This window comes from Polypterus senegalus, unplaced genomic scaffold (assembly GCF_016835505.1).
Source record: "Polypterus senegalus isolate Bchr_013 unplaced genomic scaffold, ASM1683550v1 scaffold_1249, whole genome shotgun sequence".
Lineage (NCBI taxonomy): Eukaryota > Metazoa > Chordata > Cladistia > Polypteriformes > Polypteridae > Polypterus > Polypterus senegalus.
The window spans coordinates 1-11,798 of NW_024384522.1; the positions used below are offsets into that span (position 1 = coordinate 1).

An 11,798-nucleotide genomic window follows, 5' to 3' on the forward strand; every position below is an offset into this window, starting at 1 on the left:
GTGACGTGAACGTCAAGGTGAGCTCATCAGTTTACAGGCTCAGTAATGGTGGCCTCACATGTTCTGTATGCACACGTGATGCGTACCGGTGAGGCTCACTGATTGGCTAGTACTGACTGGCTCAGCCGGTGCGACCCAGTTGAAGACACGTCACCTCCATGAGGACACATTGTGCAGATCTTCAGACTTGTGTGTCTGATGCCTCGTCATGTGACCCCGAGCACTTCACACTGCCAATGAAGAATGAATGGAGGATGGCGGTCATTGTGTTAAGGCACCATATAAAATAACAGATTTGCACTTTGACCTCCACCACCTTGTCCCTGAATGACCCCTTGAGGACTCCTAAGGGCGGCGTCTCTGTATGTATGAAGCTTTAAGGACCAGGCAGTGTTCCTCGTACCCCATAGGGAGATCCGATGGTCCCACTGGTTGTCCACTTCATTTTCTTCTCCTTCTCCTTTGTGTTCTTCCTCTCCTGCTGGTGTCCATCTCCATGTCTTTCCCTGAGCTCCTCTGTGAATTAAGGCTCTCGTGGTCCTCTTCCTAATCTGAATTGTCATGTTTTGATTTCAAGAGCCTTTTATTCAGATGACGTTCAGTTTGTAAGGTGCTACATACACTTCGCCCCTGATGATCACCTGATGCCCCCAACTGCCTCTTTCAGGATACGTCTGCTGCCTTAAGCTCCGTCCTCGCTGATCAAGCGCGTTGGACCAACATGACCAAGGAGCACAAGTCCATCATGGCTGAAATTTACCTGCAGACCGTAGAGAAGCTGATGATGAGCGTCCCGGACAACAACGATAGCCGTCTGTGGAGGGAGAACGTGAGCACCAAAAATCTGGGTAAGGACGGGAATGGCAGAACATCTGTAGTGACGACTGTCCGAGTGTAAGGGACAGGGACAGTGGGACGTGGGTGACAGTGAAGGAGGCACCAATGAGTTACCACTGAACACAAAATAAAAGTCAAGGAGGACAAAGTCATAAAAAACAGAACAACACAAGGAGGCCACAAACAGCACAGGAGCTGAAGTGCAAAATAAGCTGAAAGGCACAAGCGTGATGTCCGCCCTGGCCGTCCTCGGCACTTTGGCAGTTCCCGTGCCCATTAGCGTTGTGGCCGTCCTCTGTGGTCTTTGTCTTTCTGTCCTTGTCCTGTGCCTTCACTGTCTGCACTAAAGGGACAGCATGCAGACTGGCAGGGCAGTGTGACCCCTACTGGCACTGCCAGATCTTTCCCTCTATGTCTGAGTGGGCACTGCCCAGAGCCCTGGAGGTGGCATTGGATAACCCAATTCAGCCTACCCAGCTACAGGGTTTGTGATTTGTTTATTGATGTTTATTAAGCTTTTCATGATGTTCTCCATGTTGTCTGCCCCAAGGACTGGCTGGCATTGGTTTGGAGGAGGACACCAGCCAGTGGGTTTGCAATCAACAGCAGGCGCTCTAATGTGGCATGGCAGACCTTCTAGCGGATTAACTGGATAAAGCAAATTAATTTGAAACGCACAGATCTCGTCAGACTCCTCTAGAAGCTCAGTACCAGCGTTTGGCTCGGCCTCCATGTTTAACTGCTGGTCATTTCTAATTGAAGTAGCAGAGCCGTATTCTGATGCTGTGCTCAGGCCGCTCGGCCGTCACAAATGTGCCGTGAGGTCAGTCAGGCGAGGAAGATCAGGCCGTTCAGCCCACTGACGGTGCTGCCATAGCGGTTGATTAGGGCTTGTGAGTAAAAACGTCACTGGACTCGGCACACAGGACACTAAGGACCCCACCAGACAGCCCCTGTCACACCATCTGTCTCTATTTTATAGCACCTTTCATATCTCACTGTCAGTCATTCATCCTGGTAGCAGAGACTGGTGCCATGTGGCATGGTGATGGGCATGTGCAAGTTAAAGGACCACAGAAATGTATAAAGCCAAGCTCTGTCAGCGACGGGGGCCATCAGTGTCCACCTGGCCCTGTCATTCTGCTAATATGCACTGGCACAGCTGGCATGACATGTGAGGTGCCAAGCCTGTCTCTAATATGTTAAGCTTATTAAAAACCCAACCCTTCTCTTTATGTTTTGAAGAGCTCGACATTTTGAGGATCCCATCCAAATATTCCGCAGTAAAGGACACTCAGGAACTGCAGTCCAGGGGGAACGTGCTGGAGGTGAATGTGCAGAGCATCATGGGAGCAGACACAGAAGGTAAAGATGGCGCCCCATTTTTAGAAAAACTCAAACAGTGATGCCTCGTAACGCTGTGATGAGGAGCCAGCATACCAGATATTTAGTTAGTTTTTTATTAAATGAATCATTTTATCAAGCGCCTTTAACTGAGGCCACACAAATGCTTAGCACAGGGGCATTAGAGGGCTTGTCAGGACTGTGGAGGTGCAGGAGACGTTCAGCCATCAGCCGTTCAGACGTCCTTTAGAACACAAGCAAGCAGGGAGGATCAGAAAAAGTGGACTCTAGTCAATGAAGGCCCTGTGGTGGGCCCTGAAGAGTCACCTGAAGGTCCGTAGACAGCAGCACCTCCATCACGTTGGGCTGCTCGATCCTGAACGGTCGATGCTCACAATGTCTGCTTCTGCTCAGGTCCTACGGAGGGAGACGACAAGGAGCAGCTAACCAACCAGAGGCAATGAGGGCCAGTGAAGGACAGAAGACGAGCGACGTGCTTTTACTGAACCGCTAGGCCCAAAGAGTTCCAAGAAATGTTATGAAAAGCCCCACAAGTTGGAAGGGTCTGGCAACTTGTAAAACATGACAGGGAGATGAGGAATCTTTGTCAGATAAAAGATTTAAAAAGTCAAAAACAGAGGCCTAGAAATCCAAGAACTCCACAAAAGCTCATACAATGAACCGCAGCGGACTGCTTGTTCCCTCAGCCCTCATAGGGTTGAAAGCAGCCAGTCCATTGAAAGAAGCGGACAGACGCACAGAAATGAAATAATTAACAAAACTGCAGAGATTAGCACAACTCATTAACATAAGTAACATAAATGAACTTAAAAGACACAAGCAGGAATCTGAGCACCAGCCTGAAACATAACTGGCACACTGAATTAACCAAACTGCTTGGAGTGCAGGGCACAGGTGCCACCTGCAATAAGCTATCGAAAACAGGATAGATGACAACCGAGGTCTCCTGCATGGGTACTAGAAGAACACTAAAGTGGGCACTCATTTTGTGTGACCCCCACAGGGCCCGTCACGATTGGCTTTTCATCTTACGTTGGGATGGAGCTGATCCTCAATGAGAGCTTCTTCTACAGTTCAGTCAGCACATCCAGCGCCATGAAGGTCAACTCGCCAGTCATAACAGCCACAGTTGGTAACCGGCAACAGCACAACCTCACGGCTCCTGTCAAGCTGACTCTCCATCATAAACAGGTACGCGGGCAGAGCCACCACGGAGCACCTGACAATGTCAACCTTCTTCTACATTTTATGGCTCCTTTGATGTGTCTTTCTTTTACAGCTCCATTTGTCCAATCCGGTGTGCGTTTACTGGAAATACCAAACAAGTGGGAGCTCCTGGTCACCAGAGGGGTGTAAGATGCTCATCTCCAATGTTAGCCACACCACGTGCAGCTGTAGCCATCTTACCAGCTTTGCTCTAATCATGGCAATATCTGAGCAGAAGGTGGGTGAGCACATGAATTGGTCCTAATGGGAAAAGCGGCGAGGCCAGCAGTGGAACATCTGAAGGTGTGGCCCCACCCTGGCCCCTCCCATCGTGTGCTGCTTGGCCCCTCCCTCCCGACATTAACTGTGTGGCTGTCATGTCAGGAGGGTTTGGGGTCCTCCTGGTCTTCCCAGCAGATGGCTGTTTGCTTGACGTGCTTTGGAGGTCTCTAACGCTTGCTTGTGTTTCTTTGTCTTTTTTGTTCTTCTGCTTGTTTTGTTTGGCTTCGCCTCAGCCAGTTTTCACTTTGGTTGCCAGCCGACTTGCCCAGCGGCTCTCCTTACTGCGCCTCGTTCTTAGCCCACTCAGCACGTCTCATGTGGTCAACAAGTGCAACAGATGGGCACTGGTAACGTGGTGGGGTACAACAAGTGAGGGTTCTCAAGCTACAATTGTGGGTGGCACTGAACCAGGATGGGTGGCAGGTCATTGTGACATTTTACTGATAAAGTTATAATGCAGTAAATAAGTTCCCGTTTATTTACTGCACACATGACAAGTTGCTGATCTAACGCCAGTCATTTCTACGTAAGACACGTCCACTGTTTGACTTGCAGGGTCTCATCATAGGAGTCGGTGAGGGGCTTCATAGGATGTATGAGAAGAGACCTGCCATGTTCGTTACTGGACTGGTCTCTCACGCCTCAAGCTCAACCCCAGTGCTGGTCGAGTCCCATTTGGAGCTCTAGGCGCTGGGGGGCATAGCGGGTTGTCAGTATTATTGCCCCCTCATTATTTGGAGTGCATCCCCTTACATAAATGGTGCCCTTTTGTGTACATTTCTGAAATTTACAGGATGCACAGCCTTCACTTCCTTAAACGGGGTCCCTCAGGTGCCAGTTTTACAAAAAAGACTTGGGTTGGGGGGGGGGGGCTGTTCCTCCTTGGTGTCTGCACCCCCTCAGTTACATAACTGGTGCCCCTCTATGTACATAATGTGGACTTTATAAAAGATGGTCCCCTTAAATTTCATCTACGGTGCCCCTAATGGATTGACCAGCTCAGTCTGTCATCACCATTCTGAATTTCTGATTGCTAGCACCCAGTGCCACACATGGCAACATACCACCCTAGCAACATCCTTGGCAGTTTTGCTTGAATACGTGTGCCATGTTTTAAATTATGGTGACAGCAGCTGCTTTTAGCATCAAACCTGAACACACCTGAGAAAGGGGCGTGGCCAAAGGAAGAAGACAAACGGCCTGAGCTTCCCTATAGGAAGGCCCCTCCACAAATGGTGCCATCTGACTGGTCTGTGCCAAAGACCACTTGTCCTGGCCCCTCAGGCCCGAGACGAGCACCAGTCTTCTCTAAGCTCTCCTCTTCTCTCCTCAGATACCCGACGACTCGGCTTTGTCCATCTTCAGCAGTGTGGTGGTGTCAATATCCCTGGTGTGCCTCGCCCTCGCCATCCTGACCTTCCTGCTCACCCGCTCGATTGTGGACGTCAACAAGACCGTTTACCTGCACCTCAGCCTGTGCCTCTTTGGGGCTCACTTGCTCTTCTTAACTGGAGTGGAGAGCACGAGCAACAAGGTGAGTGAGCACAGGGTGACCATTGACGGGTGAGGTGGGGGACACTGGGAGGTTTTTCAAAGCCTTCCAAACTCACCCACCTGTTCCCAGGGTGATGTTTGGCCTACATCAGGTTGAGGCCTAAACTGCACCCACCACAAAGTGACCGCAGTCCATGGAGAACTTCCATAGGTCTGTAGAGAGGAGGTGGTCTGGTAAGTTGGATGGGGTCAGGTCAGGGCCTACTAGGAAAGGTGCTACATGAAGCATGGGGGGTCTGATGAGATCCATGCTCCCTGATTGTAATGTTTGGACACCAGACAGATGAGGACCCAGTGGCCTCTTGGGTGTTGATGTTCTTTAAGCAGACTAACATCTCCCTTCCGCTGTGTCTTCATGACTCCATGATCTACACCTGCGTGATGAGCCTTAGCCATCCATTCACAAGTTCTGCTCATGGCTGACCACCTCCCAGTGCTAAGTAGTGGACGAGGTCACGGACTGGTGGCACAGTGGTGGTGGCACAGCTGGCCTGTCAATGCGGCCTGCCCTCACTTGGCCTCAGGTATGACATTGCAGATGACAAGTGTGTGAAAAGTGAAACTGGACAAAGGGGGCCAGTCAGTCACCTCTGTCACATGGAACAACACGATATGTCACTGGTGGGCTCCCACAACACCATTTATGAATCGATGAGTTGAAGCTCCGCTCATCCGCTTTGGTCTCCTCACCCCTCTGCCTTCCTTCACAGACCCTCTGCTCGGTGATCGCTGGTTTCCTGCACTTCTTATTCCTGGCCAGCTTCACCTGGATGTCCCTTGGGGGGCTGCAGCTCCTCCTGCTGGTGCGAAACCTGAAAGCGGTCAAGTACAGCAGCCGGCAGGGCCTACGGAGGAGACACCTGCTACCGGTGGGCTACGGCGCCCCAGCGCTCATCGTGGCCGTGGCTGCGGTGGTCTTCCCCAGTGGATATGGAGGAGAACAACAGTGAGATTTGAATATTTTATGAGTCTTTCATCCAGGATGAATCAAAAGACCCTCTTGTTAAAATCAGAAAGTTCCGCCTGCTCCCTATGATCCACCTTTACCTGAGGACCGGTGGTCCGCGTGCGTCTTAGAGCTCCAGTAAAATTTGACTTTTTGTTTTTTCCCCAGCTGCTGGTTGTCCCAATATCGTGGATTCTTCTGGAGTTTTCGGGGCCCGTCGTATTTCTTGATTACGGTAAGTCGCTGCTGGCCTGTCTGCTATCTGTGCCAGTCCTTGTGACTCACTAGGAGGATGAAGCACAGGCTGACTTGCTGTGTCACCTTCTCTCTTAGGCCAACCTTCTTCTGTTCACCTCGGTCCTCTACAATCTGAGGTCTCAGCTCCATGGCGTCAATTCTGATGTGTCCAAACTTAAGGATACGAGGTGAGGATGATGAAGCTTCAGCACACGGTCAGCGTGCCACCACAAACACGGTGCCCACCTCAGAGATTAGCGTTTGAAATGAGGCGTGTGACACATCTGGAATATGACCACTGAGACAGGCGCTGTGTCACTTCAGGGGGCTTCTCCCACCGTGTCGCTGAACTTCTGCCTTCATTAAGCAGGCTGCTCGCTTGTTTCTTTGTGTTTTTTACTTTTCAGTCGTCACTTCTTTCACGTTCTGCTTATTTACACAATTATAACAGAAGTTGGCAACACACTAGAAGAGCCGCTGTGATTTAACATTCTCTGTCACTTGTACCCGTGCCCACCTCGGTGTGCCATTAAAAGAGCAAAGTCAAGAGGAAAAAAGATGACGATGAGACAAAGTTGTCATTTAATGTCACGTGGCTGTCATTGTCATTGTCAAATCTGCTTAATCCAGACCAGGGGCACGGTGGGCTAGCATAGGGTGCAAGGCAGGGAGGGACAAATCCTGGGCAGGGCGCGGGTCCTTCGCAGGGTGAACACACAAACACACACACACACCAAACACACACACTGCATAATTCAACGTCACCAGTTCACCTAACCTGCATGTGTTTGGACAACCGGTTGGAAACTGGACCACCCTGAGGGGACTCGCACTAAGAGGACCCAGGATGTGAACCCTGGTCACCATACCACCGTACCACTGTGCCACCCCTACTATCTGATGATACAGCACAAGTCATTCCTCATTTTGTGAGAGTGTAACCCTAACCCTAACCTCACACCCCTGCACTTTTTCTGAAGTGAAGGATTTCAGGGGTCTTCTACATCCTCATCCACTCCAGTCGGCCACTTTCTGTTTTCTCCCACAGGCTGCTGACCTTCAAGTCCATCGCACATTTCGTCATCATGGGCTGCAGTTGGGCTCTGGGTTTCTACCAGGGGCTCCAGGTGTTCCGCTATCTCTTTGTTCTGCTCAACGGCCTGCAGGGTTTCTTCATTTTCCTGGTCTACTGCCTCCTAAACCGGCAGGTAAACGTGTGGTCAGTCTGTCTGTCCATCTGTCCACCCATCCACCCATCTGTCTGTCTGTCTGCCTGCCTGTCTGTCTGTCCATCCATTCTCCCGTCTACCTGTCCACCCATCCACCCATCTGTCTGCCTGTCTGTCCGTCTATCTTTCCGTTTGTCTGTCCATCTAGCCATGTGATGAAGATAATGGCACTTCAGTGGCTGCTCCCAGAAGGACGGCTCTCCAGTAATGAGACTCATCTCCACTTTTCATCAGTCTTGCAGACGTCCAAATTTCCAAGAGTGTCACATCAGTGTGTTTAAAGTTGAAATGACGGCTGGTCACGTCGTCACCTGCTGTGTCCAGAGAGGCGGTCCTGCTGAAGGGTGGGCTCCCTTGGCTGGAATTCAAATCACTACAAGAAGGACCTTTCGGCCCCTTAGTTTCTCCCAGTGACGTCCCTCCTGCTCTTCTTGTTCTCAGGTGAGAGGCGAGTACAGGAGCTGCTTCAGGCGCGTCACCCGACAGACAGAGACGTCAGTGCCAGAGGGGACCGAAACGGTGAGTCCTGGAGGTGACAAGCGGGCTACCGGGGGTCATGGCACTGCTCAGCTTGTTATTCAGAGACGCCTTCTTTCTGTTTATTCTTTTCTTCCTTCGTTTTTATCTGCTGCTGTTCTTTTGAAGCTGAAAATATCGTTGATGAAGTGAGAAATCAATTTATAGGCAGGAATCTGTGCTGTCGTAACGAAAACTCAAGAGCCGCAGACGAGCAGCCCTCACGTGAAACGCAAAAATTGATGAGGAAAATAAGAACATCAATGAGAGGGCAGTGCCAACTCCTGTGCCACCCTCGCGATCCATAAAACTGAAATTCAGCACCACACTCCCACGAGAGGGCTGATGCCAGGGCATCACGACTTGCTGTTGGTGGGTTGCGGTGGGCCGTCCCTCCAGCAGTCTCACTTGACAATCCCCCTCGATTCACGATGAGACAAAATAGCATGATGGGAAAAAGTGGGTCACAACACCAGAAACGCCCAAATGAGAAACTCAGAGGCGTCAGCGACTACGGTGGACAGCTTGACCCGGCGAACGTCTCTAAAATAATCAATCGATAAATAAATAAATGGTGAGAAATATCAAATCCATCCATCGTGATGCAGTGAGAGTAAAAGACAAGTAAGTGGGGGTCTTAGGAGTTTCATTTCAACGACTCCTCGCCGTCCGTGTGCTGAGCCGTGTTGGCTTGGCGTCGCCTTTAAAAGTAACCTGGAGCTTCGTTACTCCTTCTAAGTAACTCAGGACGTTGTAAAGTTTGAAAGTCAGCTGCACATTTCACTGGCCTGAGGATGACTGCGCCAACCGGGACCCTCTTCTGGTGTTTTATCAACGCGATTCGTTCTTCACATTCAGCCCCCAACATGCACCCTAACTGCTGCGTCACCTGGCCACACACTTTGACGTGTCCATAGCATACGGCCGAGTGAAGACTAAACTGCTGCTTTATTTGTTGGCTTCTGTTACCGGATTGCGTGCAGACCCCCTAACCCAGTTGCCCCCCCATAACGTTTATATATCTGATCTACGATGAGCCAAACCCAAAGGGGTCCTGCCCACCTCGGACCTTAATGTGGCCGTCATGGCTACAGACATCCAGGGGGTTAGGGTTAGGGTTCAAAATGGCTTGTTTCTTGCCCACCCTGTTGTTTGCAGGCCCACTCGCCGCCTTGCCCCCCCGCTGCGCTTGTGGTCTGCAGACATCTCCTCACATGCTCTTCCTCTTCTTTCTTGTGTTTTCCAGAAGGACACGACCTTGTAGGCGTCCCCGGGAGGACGATGTCAGCAGGAAGACAACCCAGCGGCCCTTTGATGTTATATAGCGCCTTGCCATGTGCGGTCCTGACAGTGCAGCACGATGAATGCTCAGATCAAGGACCCCCCGCTCTTCTCTTCAGCTCGATGTCCATGAACTTCGCTCAGCTCATTGCCATCGATATTCTTCCAAACGCTTCGCTGGACTCCATTAGCTGAATTGCCTCTCGTGTGCCGCTCACATGGGACCACTGTGTGACTCCGGCCCCCCCAGTGCTGGACGCCATTACTGCAGAGGCAGACCCCCGTTGTTCATCTCCCAGCTCTGCCTGCCTGCTTTAGCTGAACTTAATGGAGGAGCGAGTGGTCAGTGAAGTGAAATGGGGGCTTCCCAGTCTGCCCCTCGGGCTGCGCTCAGGGCTCTGCTGCCCTTTGTGTTTATTCTGTAATGGCTGAGGGGCTCTCATGGCATCATTGAGGGGGATTAGACACGGCAGGCTGGCGGCCATCCATTAGTTCTGGGTCCTTGTCAGTGAAAGTTGGACTATTTGGGGTCTGACGGGAACCAAACTTGGATTCATTATAATTAGTGACGTGTATATAGCGCCTTACACAGACAGCAGAGAACCACTTGAACCAACACCAGTGGGTAGCGTCCTCCTGGATGGTGTCTTGGCAGCCATTCTTGAGCCAGTATGCCCACCACACGTTAGCTGTTAGGTGGTAGGAGAGAGACTAAGGGGACAATTAGGGGGCCCGAATGTGCTGGGCCATTTATACAGGACAGTTGGGGACACCCTACTGCTTTTTGAAAGATGCCCGGAGACTTTCTTGAGCACCGAGAGTCAGGACCCCAGGTTTACATCTCACCTACAGGATGGCACCAGATTTTAAAACACAGTGTAACTCACCATGCCAGGGCATTGGGGTCCACACAGGGTAAGCGCCCCCTGCTGGCCACACCTCTCCCAGCAGCCTACACTTTTCCTAGGTGGTCTCCCATCCAAGCACTGGCCGGACCACCCATGCTTATCTTCAGGTGGATGACTTGTTGTGAAGTGTGGGGGGGAGGCCTCAGAAGATGGCAGTCACACACAACACCTCATAGAGACCCCATTTAGAGCACTGATGACCCTCACTAAGTCACATCGGCTATGGAGAGAAACGCCGAGTACAGGATGTCAAGTATAAGCACCGGTGCCATGAGGTTTGAACCCGAGGCTGCAACGCCAAACAGAAACCGCCATCTTTAATAAAAACAACAATTTAGTAAATTATGAGCCGTCACAACACCCTTAATTTGTCAAACTTTTCAAGTTTTATTCAGTTTAGGGTCTTGAGAAGCGGGCATCTACACCAGCAGTGCCAAGTGCATCCCAGGAGCCAATGCTGCACGGGTGCCACTCTGTCACCAGACACCCACAGGGGGCCAATTCAGAGTCCACGGTGACCTAAGAGGCACCTCTTTGAAAGTCCATGTGTGCTAAGATCTCGGCGGCCCACTCTACTGTTTAGCACTGGGGTCTTTCTCAGATCATGCAGCCACTTACTGGAGTTCCAGGTGGGCAGCGAGCCGAGACCAGTAAGGCGAGGTGTGTGACGTGCAGGCCCAGCACTTCTGACCCCCCAGGAGAAGCTCAGCCCACCGGTCCCACCTTTCACACTTTTGACTGGGACGTTGGTGAGCAGTGAGAGCCGTAAGACGGACCCCCGAGATGTGAGATGATGACGCCGCCTTCACAGCAGAGGCCTGAGCTAAACGCGCTCCACACAAGGCCTGGGTTTGAGTTTATGGTGCCAGTCCTTCTCCTCCATGAAGCTCAATGACATTAAAGAACTCGAGAAATGAAGGAAGACGAGAGTCCGAAATTCAAAATAAGATTTAAAGAAGGTCTTCGTCCTCAGCTTTCTGCAGCTCCACCAAGAAGGACTGAAGACCCCCCATCTCGGGCCATTGAAGGTCCCCTTCCACCTCTTTGGCTTTATTACGTTTATTTCAAATGTCCTCCCTCTTTAGTTGTATTAAATGTCGCAGCTTCGTCCACAGCCCAAGGCGACCACGACGGCCGTGACACTTGAACGTTTTTAATGTCCCGACAAGCTGCGAATCTCACATCACAACCCACCGCGGCTTCGCCTCATTTCCGACTCGTTTCATCCTTAACTGTCCGGTACAGTCCGGCGGCAGACCACCACATCCTCCTGGTGACCCCTTCGAGCCACTCGGGACTGAACTGAGCCGCCGAGAGCCCCGCCAGCTCCCCGAAGTTGGCCGCCACTTTCAGCACCACGTCCTGGGGGACAGCGGCCCGTCGGCGGAGCGCCTCGTCCAGTAGCCAATAGCAGAGCGACTTCTCCACGTGACGCAG

General features: G+C 51.4%; 1 protein-coding gene across 1 annotated transcript; it reads left to right on the plus strand.

The window, feature by feature from the left end:
* The first annotated feature begins 682 nt into the window (after positions 1-682).
* Positions 683-10,694, plus strand: LOC120522009 (adhesion G protein-coupled receptor E3-like). Its single transcript, XM_039743236.1, has 11 exons — positions 683-848; positions 2,083-2,202; positions 3,206-3,393; positions 3,482-3,646; positions 5,024-5,224; positions 5,955-6,190; positions 6,359-6,425; positions 6,524-6,615; positions 7,476-7,635; positions 8,098-8,175; positions 9,419-10,694. Exons 1-11 carry the CDS (start codon positions 722-724, stop codon positions 9,434-9,436), a joined length of 1,452 nt encoding a protein of 483 aa, XP_039599170.1. The 5' UTR covers positions 683-721; the 3' UTR covers positions 9,437-10,694.
* Positions 10,695-11,798: the final 1,104 nt, after the last annotated feature.

Bases quoted from the DNA above. Each gene is read 5' to 3' on its own strand.
- LOC120522009 (XM_039743236.1), top strand. From the start codon at position 722: ATGACCAAGGAGCACAAGTCCATCATGGCTGAAATTTACCTGCAGACC. The intron at 2,203-3,205 runs GTAAAGATGGCG...TGACCCCCACAG, and splicing joins CATGGGAGCAGACACAGAAG to GGCCCGTCACGATTGGCTTT. The intron at 6,191-6,358 runs GTGAGATTTGAA...TTTTTTCCCCAG, and splicing joins GGATATGGAGGAGAACAACA to CTGCTGGTTGTCCCAATATC.